This window comes from Hippichthys cyanospilos, chromosome 15, assembly GCF_059441005.1.
Source record: "Hippichthys cyanospilos isolate Australia breed blue-spotted pipefish chromosome 15, RoL_Hcya_1.0, whole genome shotgun sequence".
Classification (NCBI taxonomy): Eukaryota; Metazoa; Chordata; class Actinopteri; order Syngnathiformes; family Syngnathidae; genus Hippichthys; species Hippichthys cyanospilos.
In genome coordinates, this window is record NC_142383.1 from 16,028,776 (window position 1) to 16,051,648 (window position 22,873).

The 22,873-nt window shown below is 41.7% G+C and overlaps 1 protein-coding gene across 2 annotated transcripts in view; it reads right to left on the reverse strand.

Moving 5' to 3' along the window:
• Positions 1 to 22,873, reverse strand: part of LOC148411910 (netrin receptor UNC5D-like) — a 129,278-nt gene that overhangs the window by 95,775 nt on the left and 10,630 nt on the right. Inside the window, exon 2 of one of the 2 annotated variants that reach the window (XM_088434238.1) lies at positions 4,236 to 4,392. In XM_088434238.1, the coding sequence (XP_088290364.1) occupies positions 4,236 to 4,332 (97 nt within the window). In that variant the 5' untranslated portion in view covers positions 4,333 to 4,392. Of the gene's footprint in view, positions 1 to 4,235; positions 4,564 to 22,873 lie in introns of those variants that run through there. The other variant, XM_088434237.1, reaches the window with a different exon arrangement.

A 22,873-nucleotide genomic window follows, 5' to 3' on the forward strand; every position in this document is an offset into this window, starting at 1 on the left:
TACCGCGCACGTGCGAGGCGTGAAAGCGAAAGGACTGAACGGCGAGCCATTATTTCCGCGCGACACCGGGGCGTTTATTACAGGGAAAGCGGCCGCACACGTGGGGACGTAATAGCGTCTCGGTGAAGCAGCACTCGGCTCATTACCTGATCTTAGTGCCGCGCGTCCAAGTAAGGGCGAACAATTGTATGTTTGCGGTCAGAGTTTGGTATAACCATTACGCCAGCTTGTCTATTAGTCAGAAAATCTTGTCTACTGTTCTATGCAATTTCGCGCCTTTATAGAAAATGTTGCTGCAATGATCCCCGTGGGAAATTACGGAAATGTGTGGAGCTTGCCGGCTAAACATTTTTCATTGACAAAAATGTCGGGTCGTATGTGCGTTTGTATTTGCAAATATGTTTGAATGTACTTGCTAAAAACATAGTATTTTATTATGGACAAAAAAAAACTTTTTTTTTTAGAGTTTGGCCAATAGGTTATCAAATTATGTAGCATTTCTTCTGAATTTTTATGGTTTCATTCTGCAATATTTCCCATAATGCCATGAGGTAAAAGCACGATACGACGTGAGTTGATGGGAAAACTAAGAAAACTAGTTACTAAGTAACTAAAGATACTTTGCAAGTACTCTTGATTGTACGTGGTTTGTACTTGAAACTCGTTCAAAACTATTGGCGAGTACGATTGAACATTCTTGTAAGCTAACTGCTAAAAATATAAACAAATGTTTTTTGCATACCTTTCAACAATGCATTCAAAGTAAATATTGTTTATTTAACATTTTATCTGTTCTATTATCATGTCTGTTAGACATTTTATCACATGTCAAAATCCTACGGCATTAACATATATGCAAGTACAAAGTATGTTTAAACATATTTGCAAGTATGTTTGAACGTACTTTGGTTGAGATTGTTGCAAATACGTTCAAATCTACTAGCAAATATGTTCTAATATACTTAGAGGCTAAATGCTAAAAACGTTTTATCAATACGGTCAAAAATAGGGGACTAAACAGTGTTTGTTCAAAATGTTGATGATTTTACTAATATGTGGTATTTCATATGTGCAAGTTAATACCCTGTAGTATGGTCCAAAAATTGTGTTTTTAGCATTTAGCCTACAAGTACATTTGTACGTATTTGCAAGTACAGTCAAACAACCTTGCACAATATTTTTATTTGCAAAAAAAGTTTTTTTGCATGACGTTTGTAGAGATTTTTGCCAGAAATTTCAAGAAACAACTGAATGACATTCCACATTCTACAGTAATTTCAAACGAAAACTATTATTATTTATAATTTAATTGTCATCTTAGCAAATATATTTGTGAGTAAAGACTAGACTTGACTAGAATCATATTTTTTTCACGTTTTTTGTGATTTGTTCGTGTGGTGATATGCCATGAAATATTTATGTCAAAAAGTGTGCCTTGATTCAATAAAGGTCAAGCTAGATGCCCTCTAACGCAGGAAAATGGCCGCAAGAATTGCTTGTTTTTGAAAATAAAAGCGAAGCCTCCGCAATAGAGCGTGATTATATGCGTACATAAACAGGCCTGCTCACAATACTCATCGATGGCACCGATGAAGCTTCGCCATCTCGTCATCCATCATCCGCAAGCACAAAGGAAACGGCGCCAAGTCACATGACGTCCCTTTCACAATAAAAGCATTGTTTCTGATCGATGACGCTCCCTCCGGGGAGACCAAACGACTTCTGCATCGATCTGCTTTAAAATAATACAACAATGGATATTGACCTGTTTCAAAATAAAACAACAATGGATATTGGACTTCAACGCTGTCCGCTCGCCGTCTCGCTTTATCAGCATAAACGAGCGCTGCCCCCCCCCCCCCCCCCCCCCAACCCCGACCAAGATCTCCCGCCCGGCGAGAAATGTGTTCCCTTTCAATAATGCAGGAGCGAAAGTGAGCATGTCGCAATCTCCCGCCGAGCGGGCCGGCGTCCGTGGCCGAGCGGCGCGCGTCTCCGCTCCGACGTGGCTTCAATCAAAGTCGCGGGCCCGAGAAAAAGTCATTTAGCGGCAAACATAAAACACAGGCGCGCTGCCCTTTTATTCCTGCTGCGTTCACTCCCACCCGCCATCGCCAGCCATTCCACAATCTGCCGGGGCTCGACAGTAAATCTCGGCTCCTCAGAAATGTCCGCGCTAGGACTCCGCTGAAATGGACATTTTCTGGCTGATTCAAAAGTATTCAGATAACCGTTCAAAAATACATAATGAATGAAATTACTTTGTCGGAAAAGCGTTTAAACGAGCCACCTGGCTGAGCTTACACTCCAGCAAAGACTGTGAAACTCTCACTAACGACCCAGGCTAAACTTGGCTCCTCCCCGAAACACCCAAAATTACATCAAAGTGAATGAAGAGCCAAGCACAATAAACGGGGTTTTGCAATGTATTAAAAATGAGACCCTGCATACTTGCGGTACCAGCGCTCCACCTGGGATTGGACGCCAGCCAATCATAGGGCAGATTTAGACAAGCAAGCATTCACACTCTTCAGTGAACTTAATATGCTGTTGTTGAACAAAAGTATGGAAAATGCAAATAAAACTGAATCATGTGTTCACAGAGTGACACCACAACATTGGATTGTTTGTAGTATTTGGTATCAATACCGATATCGGTGATACAGGTCGATTGTGTTTTTCAATGTATCGGTATCAACGGTCACATATGTCAATATTGTCCCTTATTGTACAATTTCCCCTGGATTAATTTGATATCCGTGATACCGACATCTCTATTGATATTGCTATCGGGTTGCTGGGTTATAATAATAATTTCAAAAATAATAATCGTGATACAAAAAACAATTATTTATTTGGTTTCAAGTTTTCATTAGGAGTGTCCTGATTCAACTTTTTCCCACCTAATATGTTGATATTACAGCCTAGCGTGCAGCCCGACAAAATATTGTTTTGATATGATACCAGCAGGAGACTTGATAAACTGATACAATGCGAAACTTTTTTGGGGCTGAAATCGGACTGATTTCCACTATCAACGTCAGATCTGGACAACTGTAGTGTAAATGGACACAGATATCAAGCCGGTAGGATATCAGCCTTGATGAGATGTGATTTTCTTTATTTTGTTTGTTGTATGAATTGTTAGAAGAGATGCGATCTTGTGATGATATTCGAACAGAACAATAATCAGCGATAGGTCGCTAAGAGAAAATATGACCCGCTTGTTTATCCTCCTCAATTCATGTGTGTCCACTGTTGTGTCCATTTGTCTCAAAAAGACAGCAAGGTTAATCGTATCCCACCAAACACATAAGACAACATTGGAAAGATGTCCTCGACTAGGGACACTAGGACTAAACTACCCTGTGAGTCAAAAGTTATAGACAAGAAAAAAAAAAAGGTCCACAATAGTGGACACAAATTAATCCAGTTTAATGTCTGAGATTTTGGATATAGACTGACATAATCAGGTGTTGTTTTTAGGCTGATATCACGAATGTAATATATTGTAATTGATATCAGAATTGGCGCTATCAGCCTCACTTAAAAAAAAAAAAATTCAGTTACATTTTTCTTGATGCGGCTGATAATCAGGTGTGGCTTTTAGTGCGAAATTGTCGGTATATGACTATTGATATCAGAGATCAATATCAGTGATACTTGTTGGTGCTTTTAAATGCATTCGTATTGACATGTGAGAACGTTTGAAAAATAACGGCCCGTCTCCTTGGTGACCCATCAAAGCCCCTTCAGCTGATTTGCACTTATAAGGCGCGTGCGGTGAAGAACAACAGAGTGTATTTTTAAATCAATCTCATTAAAATGCGTCCCATCAAGAGCTCTTTGGAATACTTGGCAGGGCGGGGAGAGCGAAAATATTACAAACACAAACATATCGACCAGTAAACATCTGAGTGCATCAATCAAAAAAAGTCAGCGCGGTGGCCCATGTGGATTGCGGCCATCCGTTTTCCATACGAGTGGCAGCCAATCAGAGAAGTCCGTGTAAATTCCGCACGGATTCGAACCGGGAACCCTACGGGCGCGAGGCAAGCCACTCACACTTCGCTGACCCGCTTGATACACACGCATCAGAACCGGAGTCCACTTTCCGGCTGGACTCGAACCCGTGACCCTCTTCCGCTTTGACGGCGAGCGTGGCCGAACTTCCACGTGCAACTTCCACACGCGCGCGCGGGAACGGAACACAGCGGGGGGGGGGGAGCTCTTACCTCGACCCAGCGCGGTGGCCGGCAGAAGCAGAACCAGGAGCGGCAGCAGCGGCGCGGCCGAACCGGCGCGTCCCCCGGAGCTCCGGCTGCGTCCCATTACGGCTGCGATCGCGGCGGCTCTCCGCGGGATGCGCGCACGCGCCCGCGCATCGGTGGGCTAAGAGGAAAAAAAAAAAAAAAAAAGAAAAACACACAAGAAGACTTAAAAAAAAATCCACTAAAGATTTTTTTTTTTTAAATAATATAACGCAAATCCCCAAATTGGCTGATGTTAGAGTCCAAGCCGCTACTTGGCGGTTGTAACGCAGTGCGGAGAGAAGAAGAAGAAGAGGAGGAGAGCAAAGCGGGAGGAAGACTTCCACTGTGACACGAGGCGGAGGAGAGAAAGAGAGAGAGAGAGAGAGAGCGGAGAGAGAAAGTCACGTGCCGTTGTTTTCTGCCTAACTCATTAATGAGCATCTGCCTGCCGATTGGTCAAATGAGCGATAAGGTGGAAACGTTCCATTCAAAACACCCGGAAAAAAAATTATATACAGTAATTCATTATGCAAATTAGTTGGGTGGTGTTCATTACTCAAGAAACATGAGTTGGAAACTAAAATATTGATGCGCCAATATTAGCCTTGTTGTTAGCAATGATAACATCGAACAATATTCCACTTGATTGGCTGTTTTTGTTGAATGTATTGCAAATATTAACCCATTCTTTCCCAAAGACATATTTTTCCGCATCTTTCAAGTCTTAGACATTTAATCTCAAGTACTTTATCTCGCTTCTTTATCAAGCTAGCTAGCTATTTCGCAAAAATACCTAACTATCTCTCTATCCATCTCGCATTTTGCTAATTTATCTCGCTAATCTGCCTAACCCTATCCACTTATTAACCCACCTAGCTATTTTGCTATCTATCCCGCTAACTAGCAAACTATCTCATGAGCTAACTATCTTGCTAATCTACCTATCTAGCTAAAAAGTTATCATGCTAATCTGCCTCCCGTTACCAATCAACGGATTGTCCGACCAACCGATCGACCTACCAAGCAAGCCATCTAGCTGGCTATCTCTAACAAGCTAGTTACCTTGTTATCTCGCTAGCTAACTATAATGCTAATCTACCTATCTTGTTAACTAGTGATCGCATTACCCTGCCTCTCACTAGCGATTGACCTATCTACCTATTTACCTACCTGCCTATCTCGTTAGCTAGCTAGATGGCGCTAGATCTCGCTAACTAGCTAGCTATTTCGCTAGGTCGTCATCTTGCTAACTATTTTGCTAATCTAGCTAACTAGTTATCATGCTTATCTGCCTCTTTCTAGCGCTCAATTAATCGACAGACCGATTGACTGACGTAGCAAGCTAGCTAGCAGGCAGGCTATCTCACTACCTTGCTAGCTAACTATCTTGCTATGTATCTGGGATTAAAGGTTTGTCTAGAAATGTCTATAAATAGATTGAATGAAGATACAGATGTCATTTTTTACAGCTGCCTCGAGTTAATTTATAATGTAACGTATTTTGTATGAGTTGGAATGAGTGATACCAATCTATATTTAACTGGGTTTTGCATGTCTTTTTAATCGATATTATTGATTTTATGTGGCATATTTTTTCCAACGCATTACACGGTATTACATGCCAATCATGACTAAATCATCAGCTTGACCTTGTGTAACCTCATCAGCATATCGAGCAAAAGAGCGTGCGGTCAGGCCAGGTCAACCATTGGACAATATTTCTGGCGGTAGCCATAAACGTGCATCAAATATTCGGAGGCGGCCCGGGGCTGCGACGGCCTCGAGGCCATTGAGCGGATCGCCGGAGCGAGAACGACGGAACGAGCTTTTGCCGCAACGTCTGTGTTTTATTGTTCCGGCAAAGCCGCTCGCTCACCTTGAAGATTATGTCGTTTGTCCCGCTGATGACATCATCCGGCAGCACCCGTCTGTCATGTGACAGCTCGGTGACAGCACATGACTGACACGTGAAAAATAATGACTCCAAAATAGCTTGGGAGCCTTTTCAAGACAAAACTCAACTCTGTCATGACCCAGTGAAGTTATTTGCGGACAATTATAGTAGCGAAATGTCAAAATTGTACTTTTTTTTTTTTTGCCGTTTAATTCTGCCTTTGAGAGAACTGACAAAGTATTTGGTACCAATACCAGTATCAGTATTAAAATACTTGTGATGCAATAGTCCATCATGAACAATGAGCTAGCTATAGCTATAACTATTGCTATATTTAAATCATGCTAGCAGCATCAAGCCTACAAACGCTTCAATCTCAGAGTAATTTCCAAAGAAACCAGCATTTCTAGAGATAAATAAACATTTTTTGTTCGTTCATAACTATTGTTTTAGTGGCACAATACTGTGACTGGGCATTTTTAAAAACAAATATGTTTTTTGTGGTCCACCGCCGTTTGGACCTGTGAAGCCCTTTGAGACTTCGGTGATTCAGGGCTATACAAATATAATTTGATTGATTGATTGATGTCTGTATTTATAAAACATTACCAAATAAAGCCCAACGACTGGTTAATAAAGAATGTTTGAGGGAAAACATGGAATCGTAATCGTTGAAATGATCGAAAGTAATAAACATATTTGATGGTTGCAACTCTAATATATATATATATATATATATCAGAATAGTATGCCAAACGGCCTTTAAAACGGTCTTTAATTAGGATTCAGGCTCTATCCATCTGCGGATTGATTAATGTATCGATTAAGACAGCTGGGTCCATACAACGCGTAAGCAGCTACCAAACAAGGACTTTAAAGAACAAACACGAGGCGCTCCCATCGGGGTCCTTTTTCCAAAGACGGCAAATATTGCCAGCCAATAAAACATCTCTGACATTTGTGTTTCTTCTTAAAGGCGAGGCGCCGGGCCCACGCGGGGTTCATCGCCGGCCGCCGCGTGTCCTTCTAAACACACAAAGATGTGAATAGAAGCGTTTAGGCGGCGCGTCCTCGCCTCTGCGCCGCTTCCACGGCCTTGGGCCAGATAATAGAAGAGGAGCCCGTCCGAGGTGTCGTGTGGGAGGTCTGCCTCGTGGGCACGTTTGTTTGTCGCCGCTTGGTAAATAATCAACTCCTCGGCAGTATATTCTCTACCGAGCTCGCATAGTATTATTCGCGAAGAAAAACATCAGCGGCTAATGTCGCCTTTTTTTTTTTGCCAACGAGAATAGTATTTTACTGATACTTATTTTATGTATACGCATTTTCTAAACAGTAGGATTTTGAAGGATAAAGCTCATGATGTTCCATCGACAATATTGTGATTACTTATTGAAAATTACAGAAGCAACAATTTCATCTATAGTATAGAAAAGGTACAACATATAAATGTCAAATTTAGCCCACGGTGGGCTCATTTACTGCCATATATTAAAAATATGTTTTATCATGCATTTCCCCTGATTTTTGCATGGATCTTTTCAACAGCAACTCGCAAACAGGGCGCAATATAAAATTTTGTTTTGACACCTCAAAACCACCGGGTGGCGCTAGCGGTCAACTTGACATTAGCAAGCCTTTCCATGACTTCAATGATTGGCTTAGCCTGCTCCCAGAATGCAAAAGTCTTCAAAAGTAATATTACTCTAATTATGACATAATAAATATTCCGATTTCAATTTCATGAATATATAAATACGTATACAAGTTTTGCTATTATAGCATTTTCACATTTTTTGTACATAAATGGGGCGTAGGCCCCTCCTCCTCATCTGAGGGGTTGAAAGTAAATATATTTCAATTTGACGATGTTATGATCTGTTCAAAATTAGCCTAAGTTGAGTGGCCAGGCTGGCTAGTGAAAAATCCACGGACACCCACTGGTTAAAAAAGACAAGACATAAAATAGAATGGTGTGCCATCCATATCAGAATTATTAAAGTTTAGAACTACATATGTGGTGGTAACAAATTTTGTTGAACAAATGCCAAACAAAGAGTGTTGTTTTCATTTCCCGTCTCCCGAAAATTACATCACAAACGAAAAATCGCATCCGTATAAAATTTGCCAAAATGAAAGCATCCAATGTTCTTCACTGGAGTCACTTTAACACAATTTAGCAATAGGTTGCTTCATGTTTCAATCAATTTGCTCTTAATTTGAAAACTACACTGAATTGTGCTGATATGCTGATATCTGCTATCAAAATACCCCCAGTTCATCCTCTTTTTGTGAAAATAAATCATCTTTTATTGCAAAAGACTGTAATTATTTGGCAAAGAAATACTTTCCTGGCATTTAATTTCGATCGCGAGAGTCTTTAGCCTTCCCGTTTTATGTTTGCGCTCTTTTACGATCGTTGCTGATAGAAAGAGGATGATGATCGTATTGATTAAAAACCAACAAATACATCTAATTTGCCAACCGTTCGAAACGACTTTTCCAACTTTGCGATTACAGTACAGCAAATATAAAAGGAACGGATAAAGCCACTCTAGCCGTGACTCGTTTTGCTCCCGTGCTTCTCTTTACAGTGTAAATGACCGTCGCTTGCATTCAAGGTCGTAGTAATGCTCTTTGAGTGTGTGTGTGTGTGTCACTCTGTGCGGTAATGGATCCATAGTGTGTGTGTGCCCGCCATGGGCTTTCAGCTATATGAGCTCAAGCCTCAGAGAGCATCCCAGTGACAGGGCCAGGGTCCGCCGAGCTAATCAGACCCTCGGGAGACGCTCTCCGCCGACACTTTTTGTTGTGGCGAATTGTCTCGTTGCCGCACTCGAGGACAAAGTGGGATAAAGTCACACACGCCGGACACCTGGACGGCCGGGGAACACGCTTAACGGCAGAGGTGGGGGACTTGACTTACAGGACTTGACTGAACTCAAACCGAAATTGGCTATTTCACAAGTGGAAACTTTTTAGGTTTTGATGGCTTGTTTTAAAAAGAAATTCCATAAATTAGCACAGCGGGACAAGTCAGAGGACCAGCCTAACTAGGAAAAGAAGTTCAAGATAGTTTGAAAAAGATGTTTTTCTTCATGCAAACCCTTGAGAAGTTCCTCCATAAAGTGTCCGTAAGGTTTGTAAAACTTATGAGCACGGCAGTACCTATCAACTTTAAAGTGCTCTGACGTGGAAGAAAAAAAAATCTGTTAAATCCTGGCTAACTTTAGTTGGAGATGTATTCTACTCGTATAAACGTTTCAACAAGCAAACTGTGTCATAAAAAATGTGTATTTAATTAATAAAACAGTTGCGCTCATAAATGTACACACGTTCTACTTGTGTCAAAACAACATGTCAAAGCTTTGCTAACATTGCAAACTGTAATAAAAAATGTGTAGCGAATTAGTAAAACAGCTGTGCTCATAGGTGTACATACATCTAAGGTTTCTACACTTATGAGCACAACTGCACATATAGACTTATAGGTGCTATGACGGAGCAGTAGAAGATAAGACAGAAGAAGAGTAGAAGAAGTAGAAGACAAGATGACTAACGGTAGCTTGAAAAGTCATTGAAGGAGCATACAGTATCCCTATGGTATGTAAACTTATGAGCACAGCTGTATTTATGAACTTCAGGTTCAAAGCATCAAAGGATCATAGCAACATGCCTACTGGGTGAGAGACACAGTCCTAATGTCCGCCACACTATGCTATAAAAACGTTTCATAGCTTTGCTAACATGAGCTGTGTAACAACATTTCTCAGTTGTACTCATAAGTTAACACTCCTAATGTATATAAAATTATCAGCAAAACTACTTAGAGGAAAAAAAATCATGTAACACGTTGCAAGTTTGGTTAGCTTGTATCCAATCTGAACAAAGCGTTTCACTTTGCTAATATGAACTGTGTAACAAAACTGCTAATTCGCATGTTGGCTAGCGTTAGCTTCACTGCTATGCTATAAAAACGTTTCATAGCTTTGCTGACATGAACTGTGGAACAAATATTCTCAACTAATTCACAATACAATTGTACTCATTGATTTGCACGCTGCAAAAGCACTTTTCAACTTTTAAGTCGTCTTACGAAAAAAAACCGTCACGTTAGCTAGCGTTAGCTTTACTTGGACGCTAGATAAACGTTTCATAGCTTAGCTAACGCGAACTGCGTAACCAAAATGCTAAAAACAATTCATAAAACAACATTTCAATACGTTGGTTTACGATGCGCATCAGTGCCATTTTTTTTTTGCTGCAATTCACGTTCACTTTTGCACGCGTGCGTTTGTGATATACCGCTTATTCATAGACTATAGACTTTGACACCTATATCGGTTTTATTGCTACAAACCGTATAGCACGGCATACTAATGTTCCTGCTCCTCCGTCCACGTGCGCGCGTTATCTATTTATCATTCATGAAGAGTACAGTGGCGCTCTCATTCGGTTTCATTGCCAGATGTTTGAAATCTATACACGGGACATTTTCATCCGTGATATTATTCCATGTATACAAAATCGGCGCATCCCGGGCTTTGTGTTCCTGACGTCGCCGTCGGCTCAGAGGCATTTTCCCGCGGAGTGCTCGGAGAAGCACTCCTCCCACTTTATGGAAATCAAATGCCAAAATTGACTTACTGGAATCCCCCTGAAACCCTTCGCTAATCTTGCCCCGAAGCTTCTGACATTCACGTAAAGGTGGAGAAAGAAGGCGAGCGTCGGCGCCGATTGGCGGGGGCGCCGCTTCGGGGGGAGGGGGGTTTATCGGGGGTGCCAATCAGCGGTCCGGCGACGCGGCCCGGGATTGCGGGCCGAGGGAGCGGGAAACGAATAGGAATGACGACACGCTTGTTTGTATGTTCGGCGAGTGCGTCGGAAAACCGCCTGCAGATGTAAGTTTAATGACGCGGGTCAAGTATAAAACACAAGTGACAGACGGAAGCGGCCTTTAAGGGGTGCTGGCCCGCTGCACACACAAATAAAAGCACCCGCTCGCGTGTCGCCCTCCCGGGAACCGCGTCCAGACTTAAACGCGCTCGCCCGTAAACGAATCGGACCGCTGCCGACGCGGACCGCCGATTCCGTCGCCGTTCGGCGCGGAAGGTACAGGCACGGAATGTCAAGTTGACGCTGGGATTTCTCGGCTTCCGTTTGCGTAACGGCGGCCGTATCGCGTTTCATCGTTGCTAGCTGGTAAATCCCGCAAGTGATTTCATTGGTCCAACTGATCCAGATTCTTTCTCCGGTCGGACGTTTCGCTTTATAAAATCACGATAACCGATTAATCGGCCGATTAATTTAACTCCTGGGTGTGCGGGGATTTTTCCACTAGCCTGGCCTTATCACCACCCTGACTTTGAAAGGGTCATAACATTGTCAAATATAAATACAGTATACAGGGTATATGTCAGTAAAACAATTTAAAAATAAGTGGATTCATGTTCCAATTCGTTTGCTTTTCATTTGAAAAGAATAACGGACTGTTGCTGTCACAGCTTTAAATTTGATTTGCTGATCCCTGCAAAAGCCCTCTCACATTTGAGTACCAAAGACTGTTTTAACAAGCACCGACACGGATTTAGAAGTGAAACTATGGCGGGCTCGATGGCTGTGTGAAAGGTAACGGTTAATAGCTGGGACAGGAGTGTGAAATTTTGCGCCAGATAATCACGTCTGTCGCGTTGAAACCACTTGATGCTATCTGCCACTGCTGTCTGTCTGAAAGCCGATCACGGCCCAAGTTTCCCCGCGTGAAAGGGGCTACAATCTCTTCATAAACACTGGAGTTATCACGCTCATCAGCCATTTTGAATGGAACATTTCCTGGCAGTCACGAATAAATTAAAGGACAAACAACATGCTTGATATGCATATATGTTTACATTTCAAGAACTGTATATGCGTGCGTGGTAAGGATTGCGGAAAGGATGGGGGGTTACAAATTTAAAACCGGGCAGTTTGCCAGCGGCGCCTGCGGCTGCGTACATCTTAAAACAGCGTAAAGCTCTCCCGCTGCAAAGTTCAGACGGCGTGCGGGGTCCTCGGAGACCAATTATGTGTTTGTTTCATTCCCGTGCAAATCTCTTGTCTCGCCGCTTTGCAAAACAAAACGCCGAACGTGATCAAGAGCGCAGGGGCGGGAATCGTCGGCGTCTGGCGAAATGTCACATCGGAGCGGTCACCGCGTGTCAGAGTGCGCTTGTTGTCTGTGCGCCACGTTGTACGCGGCCCCCTCGGTCTATCTCCAAAGGCCTCATTAACTGCTCATCAATCAGCCGCATGGCATGCATACATGCAACATAGCCCCTTTCACGCTGCCAATTAGAGGAGGAAATCCTCTGTCGGTTCTCCAGGTTCGACGTGATTGACACTCATTGAGGGCGTAGAGGAGGACCTGCAAATTTAACGGCTTGTGGGTAGTCTCAAAAATGAGGCGGGATAGTAGCTGCGTGAAAGAGGTAGCAGAAAACAGGGACGCGGGTATCCGCTAACGCGTTGGTTCGCAAACTTTTTTCAGTGATGAAATATGTTTTCAGCCAAGTACCTCTTAAACAGTACAAAAAAAGAACATTACAACGTGCCATCAATGTCCGATTGATTAATTTTAGAACCTTTCACGCTTAATTTGTATTCGTCCGCAAAAAATTAATCATCAGAAAGCGTCCTCTTTTGGATTATAGAAGAGACGTGGTATCAAAAACAAATAGGTTCATGATTAATAAATATTTTTTTCACAAAAAATAATCAATAAAGTGTCAGACCTGTTCTCAAAAATAAAAACATAAAAATATTTGTCCACAGAAAAATATTAAACATAATGCGTCCTCTTTTGGGATTACAGTAGAGATATGTTCACAAAAATAAATCTTTAATTATTAATCAATAATCCTCCACAAAAAAAAAAATCAACATAAAGTGTCAGACCTGTTCTAAAAAAGAAAAAAAATTGTCCACAGAAAAATATTAAACATAACGCGTCCTCTTTTGGGATTACAGTAGAGTTATGTTCACAAAAATATTTTTTTAATTATTAATCAAAAATCCCCCACAAAAAAAAAAAAATCAACATAAAGTGTCAGACCTGTTCTAAAAAAGAAAAAAAGAAAAATATTTGTCCACAGAAAAATATTAAACATAACGCGTCCTCTTTTGGGATTACAGTAATGTTCACAAAAATAAATCTTAAATATTTAATCAAAAATCCCCCACAAAAAAAATAAATCAACATAAAGTGTCAGACCAGTTCTAAAAAAGAAATATTAATAAATATTTCTTCAAAGAAAAAGATTAAACATAAAGCATCCTCTTTTGGGTTTACAGTAGACATTTGTTAACAAAAATAAACCATTAACTTAAGTAGGAATATTTGTCCATAAAGAAATAATCAACATGAAGTGTCAGACCTGTTTTCAAAAGTAAATAATAGACAGACATATTTGTGACATATTTGTTCACAAAAAATACTAAACATAAAGCATCCTCTTTCGGGATTACAGTAGAGATCAGTTCACAAAATAACAAATTATTACTCAATATTTCTCCACGTAAAAATAATAAGTGTCAGACCCGTTCTCTCAAAGAAATAATTATAAATATTTGTCCACAGAAAAATATTTAACACAAAGCATTGTCTTTCGAGATCATAGTAGAGATTTAAAGAACTCGGCAATTATTTCCCAAGTATTTTTGCATGTTTGTTTGATATAAAATCTCGAGTACCCCTTGGAGTTCCTTCAAGTACCCCCAAAGGTACCCGTACCCCCATTTGAGAAGCACTGCACTAACATAAGAGATTCACTTCTACCTCTGTTGCGTTAAATCGAGCAAAATGGATTATGTGGAATATTCCCACCTTTTCCTTGGAGTTTTATTAACACCTCCACAAAATAAAGTGGTAGAATCGAATGCCAAGTGTTGAAATGCTGTCAAATAAATTCATAGATTTGTTTCTAAATATAATAAATGTGGCTGAAGGTTATTATTGAACATGTGAAAAAACTGAGGACTATGTCAGTGGTTCTCAAACGGGGGGAAGCGTAACACTGGGGGTACTTGAAGGCACTCCAGGGGGTACTTGAGATTTGAAATAAAACAAACGTGCAAAAATATCCTTTAAAAATCATTTTTGAACAAATTAATTTCAATCCGGTAAACAGATTTTATGTTCAGAAGGTTTATTTTTGTAAACAGATCTCTACTGTCGCTTTATGTTGAATATTCTTTTCTGTGGACAATTGCTTATTTCTAATTATTTCTTTTTGAGAGCAGGGCCGACACTTTGTTGATTTTTTTTTGTACACAAATATTGATCAATTATTCAGTTAATGACTTATTTTTGTGAACAAATCTCTACCACGATGCCAAATAAGGACACTTTGTTTTTCTGTGAACAAATACTGTATTTATTTTTGAGAGCAGGGGCCAACACTTTATGTTGATTGTGTACAAATATTTGTTAATAATCAACAAATCACTTCTACGATCCAAAAGCGGACACTTTATGTTGATTATTATTTTGAGAACCAATAAAAATGAAGTTTAAAAGGTTCTATCGTTTAATAATCAGGCTCTGATGTCATGTTTTATTATTATTATTATTATTTTTGCTTTGCGCTGATTAAGAGGTACTTGGTTAAAAATATATTTCACATATTTCAGGTTGAGAACCGCTGGATTATGTAGGACTCAATTATATAATAAGCTCTTTTTCACTCGTTAAGATTTGGGCTAAAATGGCGCCTAGCCTTGCATTGTGGACTGTAGCGTGAATTAGAGCGCCTCATTGTCAGCCATGAGTGTGTACTCATCACAAAGAGATGGAAGACGGAGGAAAAGGTAATCATATTTTAATAGCTTTGACATTACAGCCAGCGCACGGATGGTGGCTTCAGTCTGGCACGGCCGCGTTAGAGTGCCTCGTTATTGGGGAATGGAAAATCCTCACAACAACCTGGTGGGAGTTATTCCAACCAGTGATTATGTCACGTCGTAAAAAAATATGCCGGATGAAATACTAGTCATGTTTTCAGGCTTTTAGTGGACAGTAAACGGCTCCCGTTTTCACACTTCAAAATGCATCTCAAGTTACATTTTATGGGGGTTTGAAACATCCAGGTCCCGACTTTCTTTCACGCGGCCATGCGGCTTTTGTGATGTGTTGTGAAAAATTGTTGGGTAAGACGTATCTTAATAAGGGTGCTCTTTCTGCTAACTATGACAAAAAAAAAAAAAAAAAGTGTTCTCGCCACTAAAAGGCGAACGTAGCATTGTGTTAAATCAGTTTTGCTTGTCTACCGGCGTGAATTGCACCCCCCCCCGCACCCCCTCTTATTTTCACTCCGACCTTGAGCCGGGAAGAAAAGAGAAACGGATACAGATGGGTTGAGGATTGGCTCCCAGCCAAAGTGGAGCAGTCACCTGTCGCCAACAATCAACGTGGCACTCTTTCTTCAAACGGCGAGCTGAGAGCTTCGGCGGGGACGGGAACACTCGGGTGTCTGAGTTGCGGGAATCTGCTAACGAGAAGTCGAGACCTGGATGCGAGTCGCTTTAAGGTGGTTCGGGACGGACGAAAAGTGCGCTAGCTAACCCAAGGACGTTTTTATAAATACGTGTCAAACTTCGGCTAGCTTAGCAATTAGCATGGCTTATCCCTTTTTTGTCGCCAATCGTCTTAAAAAAAAAAAAAGTAGCACATTCGGCGCATCAGCGCATAGAGCTGCAGCAGAAACCCGTCGAAGTTTGGTGCTAGCTAGCGGGTGCGTCATACGTAGCATCAAACTAACTTAAACAGTTTTGGTTTGGTGTTGTGTTCTGTTGAGGCCAAGATTGCAAATTTGGACTCACGAAATGAGATTCAAGACCACTTCAAGTTTTGCGCTCACTCACACACTCACTCACTCACTCACTCACTCACTCACTCACTCACTCACTCACTCGAAAAAGCTTACTCACCTAATCTCAGCTAGCTTAGCAATTAGCATGGCTTATCCCTTTTTTGTTGCCAATCTCGTGTTAAAAAAAGTAGCACATTCGGCGCCTCAACGCATAGAGCTGCAGCAGTAGCCAGTCGAAGTTTGTTGCTAGCTAGCATGTGCGTCATACGTAGCATCAAACTAACTTAAACAGTTTTGGTTTGGTTTTGTGTTCTGTTGAGGCCAAGATTGTAAATTTGGACTTACAAAGTGAGATTCAAAACCACTTAAAGTTTTGCGCTCGCTCGCTCACTCACTCACTCACTCACTCACTCACTCACTCACTCACTCACTCACTCGAAAAAGCTTACTCACCTAATCTCAATTATCTTAATCAAACAAAATAACTAAATGAGCTAACACTACATTAATAACTTACTCACCCCTCAACTACATAACTAAAGTCACTCACCCTTTCACCGACATAACCCTCACTCTCATAACACTCGCTCTGAACGAGACAGCGAAAATCTGTAATGGGTGGACGTGTGTGAAATATGCCGGAGCCCAGCTAAGGCTAATGTAGCATAGGAGTCAGGGGGTGACGAAAAGATGGAAGAGGCCGGCGAGGTGAGCGGTGCACTCCGTCAACAACGTGGCAGCTTGTTGGAAGCAGGATTGATAAGGAGGATGCTTGTTAGCCCGCACACACACACAACACACACACACACACACACACACAACACACACACACACACGCACTGCGTGGTTTCATCTGTCAGCATAACAAGAGCTCACATGAACAAATGGCTTGTAGGGGTGCAGGTGTCAAGGCCCGGTCTTAATATGAAATAATAAAGCGTACACAGGAAGTTGGAAGGGGAGGGAAGGTATTAACAGGCCAATCGGGGAGCGGCGTGATGGATGAAGTCGACGGCGAAGGGGAAGAAGAGCCGCGCACGCGTCACACGGAGTTATTTGCGGCGCCGGCTCACTTATTCGGCGGGTGAGCGCCGGCTTAAATCAATCCATTAGATCAATCCGTCACGCCGCTATCTCGGCGGGAGTCAAACGCCTGATGGATGCGCTCGTGTCCGTCGGGATTCCGCCGTAACTACCGGGCTCCCGCCGATCCCATTTGCAACTTGTGGAGCCGAGCGCGCAGCGGGAGAGGGGAATAAACCAGACGGGCCTCATAAATGTTCATGAGATGTAAATAATTAGGGTATTACGCCATTTGTAGGCCAAAAGCAAAAAAAAAAGTTGACTAATTTTATTTATAATTGCCCATGTTGACGGTTTAAGTCATAAATGAAACACAAACTGTAATCCCAAAGCACTTTAATATCATTTCAAACTCATTTCACATTACTCTTAAAATTAAATGGCTCAAAGATAATTTCATTTCTATGACTCGCCATAACTTCCACAAACAGCCCAGGCGAAACTTAGTTCCTCCCCAACATACAAAACATTTGGTGCAAGCAGGATGAAATGACCGAGTGAAAATGCATTTCTGCACCGAATGATTCAAATGAACGCAACTGATTTACTGGCAGAAATAGTTACTCAACTAACTCATTCAAGTAATTTAACATGATTAATTCGATCACTACAAAAATCAACTTTTTTAACATCTAATTCAGTCAACTGAGTCAATTACGATCATCCTACTGAACTGAGTGACTCAAATTACAAAACTAACTCACTCACTCACTCATCAAAATAACTAAAGAAACTAACTCAGTCACTTATATTCATCTAAATAACTCACTCTCTCACCATAACTAAAGGAGCACACTCACCAAAATAACTAAAGAAACTAACTCTTCCCCAACTCACTCACTCACTCACTCACTCACTCACTCACTCACTCACTCACTCACTCACTGCCTATCACCAAAATAACAAAAACAAACCTCACTCACTCACTCACTCACTCACTCACTCACTCACACTGCCTATCACCAAAATAACAAAAACAAACCTCACTCACTCACTCACTCACTCACTCACTCACTCACTCACTCACACACACACTCACGCATGCACTCACTGCCTATCACCAAAATAACAAAAACAAACCTCACTCACTCACTCACTCACTCACTCACTCACTCACCTCAATGCCACTCACCAAAGTAACAAAAACAAACTCACTCACTCACTCACTCACTCACTCAAATAACTGACTCACTCACTCACTCACTCACTCACTCACTCACCAAAATACCTAAACAAACTAGCTCAGCCTTAATCACTAAATAACTTACTCACCCACTCACTTACCTTACTAAACTCACTCCCCCTCTCATGAAAATAACTAAAGAAACTAACTCAGTCACTTATATTCATCTAAATAACTCACTCTCTCACCATAACTAAAGGAGCACACTCACTCACCAAAATAACTAAAGAAACTAACTCTTCCCCAACTCACTCACTCACTCACTCACTCACTCACTCACTCACTCACTGCCTATCACCAAAATAACAAAAACAAACCTCACTCACTCACTCACTCACTCACTCACTCACTCACTCACTCACTCACTCACACTGCCTATCACCAAAATAACAAAAACAAACCTCACTCACTCACTCACTCACTCACTCACTCACTCACTCACTCACACACACACTCACGCATGCACTCACTGCCTATCACCAAAATAACAAAAACAAACCTCACTCACTCACTCACTCACTCACTCACTCACTCACTCACTCACTCACTCACTCACCTCAATGCCACTCACCAAAGTAACAAAAACAAACTCACTCACTCACTCACTCACTCACTCACTCACTCACTCACTCACTCACTCACTCACTCACTCACTCAAATAACTGACTCACTCACTCACTCACTCACTCACTCACTCACTCACTCACTCACTCACTCACTCACTCACCAAAATACCTAAACAAACAAGCTCAGCCTTAATCACTAAATAACTTACTCACCCACTCACTTACCTTACTAAACTTACTCCCCCTCTCATGAAAATAATGAAACGGACTGACCGACTGAGTCACATCAACTAAGTCAGCCACTAACCAGCCATCAAAAAGTCATCTGTCATCTCAGGCCTCATCTCATCCCGGGCTGCGGTAATGAGGAGCCATTTCCCGAGCCCGCGCCGGAAATGTTTGCCCATGCGTGACAAAGGTGAAGGAATGTAAACGTTGACTTTTCCAATCGCTTTGTTTTTCGCACTTTCTCATCAAGCGTCCATCCGACAGCCTTCGACCTTTTCACTTTCACGCGCCTGCGCCAGAAAAGTGCTTAACGCCGCTCGATGAAACAATTGCGGGCGGGAGGAGGCCGCGCCGGGCGGAGGAGCGCTCGGAGCGGACGGGCCAGCGGCGGAATCCGTCAGCGGACCGGGCGCCGCCTATTGCCTCTGCAAATCTCTCCCTCATCTGTCTCCTTCGCCGCCGCCTCCGCGGGCGACCTGGAGCGCTCGCCCGTCACAGAGTGGCGACATGATGGGTGGCTACGCGCTCATTTTTCAACATCGCCGCCCGAACGTAGCGCGACGCTCGCTCAGCAGACCGAGCCTGGGACGCGAACGTTCATTTGGCAAACGGCCCGCTTGCTCGACAAACTCTGACTTCTACTTTCAAACCTCAAACAATCACGCAACCAAATCAGCTGACTAACTGACTCAACTGACTTGTTTACGCTATTAATCAGCTCGCTCACTCACTCACCAAACATACTCAAATTTTGGCAAGAATTAAATTCTCTTTAACTCTCACTGCTTACCTCAACCAACAAACTTAAGTTACTCAAATAACCATCTCACTCAACTCAGTAACTCACTCAACCAACTTACTTAACTAACCAATTCGCCCACCGATTTAAACTAAAGGGAACTTACTCAACTAACTGAACCAGCTGACGATTAACTGACTCAATCATTGCTTTAAGCTTTCTTGAATGAATTTTAAACATGGTAGGAAACTAAACGATAAACCACTCTATCATCTTATTTACTAAACCGACTAACCACTTGGTCAGTTTCACTTCCTCAAGCAACTAACTCTTTAAATGATCAACTTTTTCAACAAAACAACTGAGTCTCTCACTCAGCTAACTCACATAGCTTACTTAACTAACCCCTTGGTCACTTTCACTTCCTCAAGCAACTAACTCTTTAAATGATTAACTTTTTCAACAAAACAACAGAGTCTCTCACTCAACTAACTCACATAGCTTACTTAACTAACCCCTTGGTCACTTTTACTTCCTCAAGCGACTAACTCTTTAAATGATCAACTTTTTCAACAAAACAACTGAGTCTCTCACTCAACTAACTCACATTGCTTACATAACTAACCCCTTGGTCACTTTAACTTCCTCAAGCGACTAACTCTTTAAATGATCAACTTTTTCAACAAAACAACTGAGTCTCTCACTCAACTAACTCACATTGCTTACATAACTAACCCCTTGGTCACTTTAACTTCCTCAAGCGACTAACTCTTTAAATGATCAACTTTTTCAACAAAACAACTGAGTCTCTCACTCAACTAACTCACATAGCTTACTTAACTAACCCCTTGGTCACTTTCACTTCCTCAAGCGACTCACTCTTTAAGTGATCAACTTTTTCAACAAAACAACTGAGTCTCTCACTCTACTAACTCACATAGCTTACTTAACTAACCCCTTGGTCACTTTCATTTCCTCAAGCGACTAACTCTTTAAATGATAAACTTTTTCAACAAAACAACTGAGTCTCTCACTCAACCGTCCGACTAGCTTACGCAGCTAACGCGCGACGAGTAAACCAAATCGCTAACCGGCGAAACTGTCACTTCTTTCTAAAAATTCACGCGACCGACCAACTCGTTAAAGCGACTTACACAAACTAACTCGGCTCAGAGGATGGAGCAAGACGGGGCGGGCCGACACTAAAGGGCTTTCCGCTCTTGCGGCTTTTTGTCCCGACTGGAAAGCACCCAGTTAGCTGAGTCAGAAGAAGCCCGGGAACATTCGTTATCCAGGCGGTCCGTGACTAATGTCGTTGTTGCCCGAATCTTGTGAGCAAACCAAAAAAATTCAGCAAGTGCTTACGCCTTTTTGTCAGTTGAATATATTATAATATACTGTTGAGAATGCATTTGTAGAAAACCGCCGTGTCACGTCCTATGCAAATGAGTCAATGCTCACCCTGCCTCCAGAACGGCGTCGGCTGTGCCAAAATAAGCGCGGCCGAGTGTGGCTTGCGCCTCCGTTTTGACGTTTTACCGTAAATCGCTGACGATTTCTGATAATCAAATAATCGTTTGCAAACATTGTTTGATTTTTAAATTGTCCAGATTCGTGGAATTTTAGCTTGTTCTCGGGAAATATTTTCTAGTATCTTTTATGCAACATGTTTGTGGGAATAAAAAAAAACATGTCAACATATTTGCTATTTGCTCTTATATTTTTTTAATTAGAATATTTTATTATGGCAAATGACTTCGTAAAAAGTAAGGATTTACCATATGGATGCTGATATCACTTATTTAAATGTATCAAAACTCGTAATGGCAAGCGATACTATTATCAGGCACCTGATTGTGGCTGTTTTACAAGAAATTAGAAAAATACAATGTTATGAATTTCTTGCATTTTTTAGGAAAATTGCCATATTGGGATACATAGAGCTATTTTCAAAATTATCTGTCATTGATTTGTTTTTTGGTTTTGGGGGAAATTTATGTATCTACTGGACAAATGGTAACGTCACTTGTATTAAATTGATTACTTGTAATAGTATCGGTTTGAAAACTATATTATTGAACAACCATAAACAGAAATGGATGGGCATGCTCCCAGGAGTGATAAATTCCTTATTGTTATTTGTATTTTTGTATGATCATTACTATTATTATTATTATTTCAATGATGGTGTTTGTTATTTTGTTTTTAAGAGCCCAAAATCCCAAAAATGTATTTTTATTTTTTTTCCCCAAGCCATGGAATTTTTTGGTAGGGGGTGGTATGTATGTGTGTGTGTGTGTGTGTGTGTGGGGGGGGGGGGGGGGGGGGGTGCGCAACTTTCTGGCTGGTATACTAACTTAATAAAGTAACTGATCACTTTTCTGGTACTAAAGTTCATAATTACCTATAACAACTGATTACGAAATTCATTTAGCCATTTCAGGACTTCTTTTGGCACGAAACTCGAAATAAAAAAAAATCAAATGGAAAAATAAGAGTTAGTCTGGGCTCTTGAGAAAAGTAGAAATTGGGAATTGAATAAGTTAAAAGCCCAATCGACAATCACCTCGCTTTGTGCCGTAACCGCTCGCGCCGCTGCCAATTCAAGTAGTTATTCCCTGCTTCCCCTGCATCAGTTAAGCTCGTCATGGCAACCGTCAGCAAGCGTGTACTTTTATCAGCGGTGCCTTCCCTCCCTTGCTTGAGTCCCTGTTCCACAGCGCTGCACCGATTCACTCTTTCCATCGCGCCTGATTTGGTTTAATTAAATCTGGGGGGGAGGGGGTTGGGGGTGGGGGGGTCCTGAGTAATGTGCTGATGAATTTCAAGGAGCGCGGGGATGCGTGCGCGCATACGTCAGGCGGAATCGGCGGCGGCTCGGTCCCATCACGGTTTGACATTCAGTCCACGCTCCTAATGTAATATCCAGCCGTTCGTCCTCACCCGTCAACTCATTCATGCCGGGCGATTTGAAATTCAATCATTGACGTCTCTAGCCGTCAGCGGCAGCGAACGAGTAATCACGGATCCCGGATGAATAGTCCGGAATGGACTCGAACGGCTTATTTCCTTTTTTTGCCGC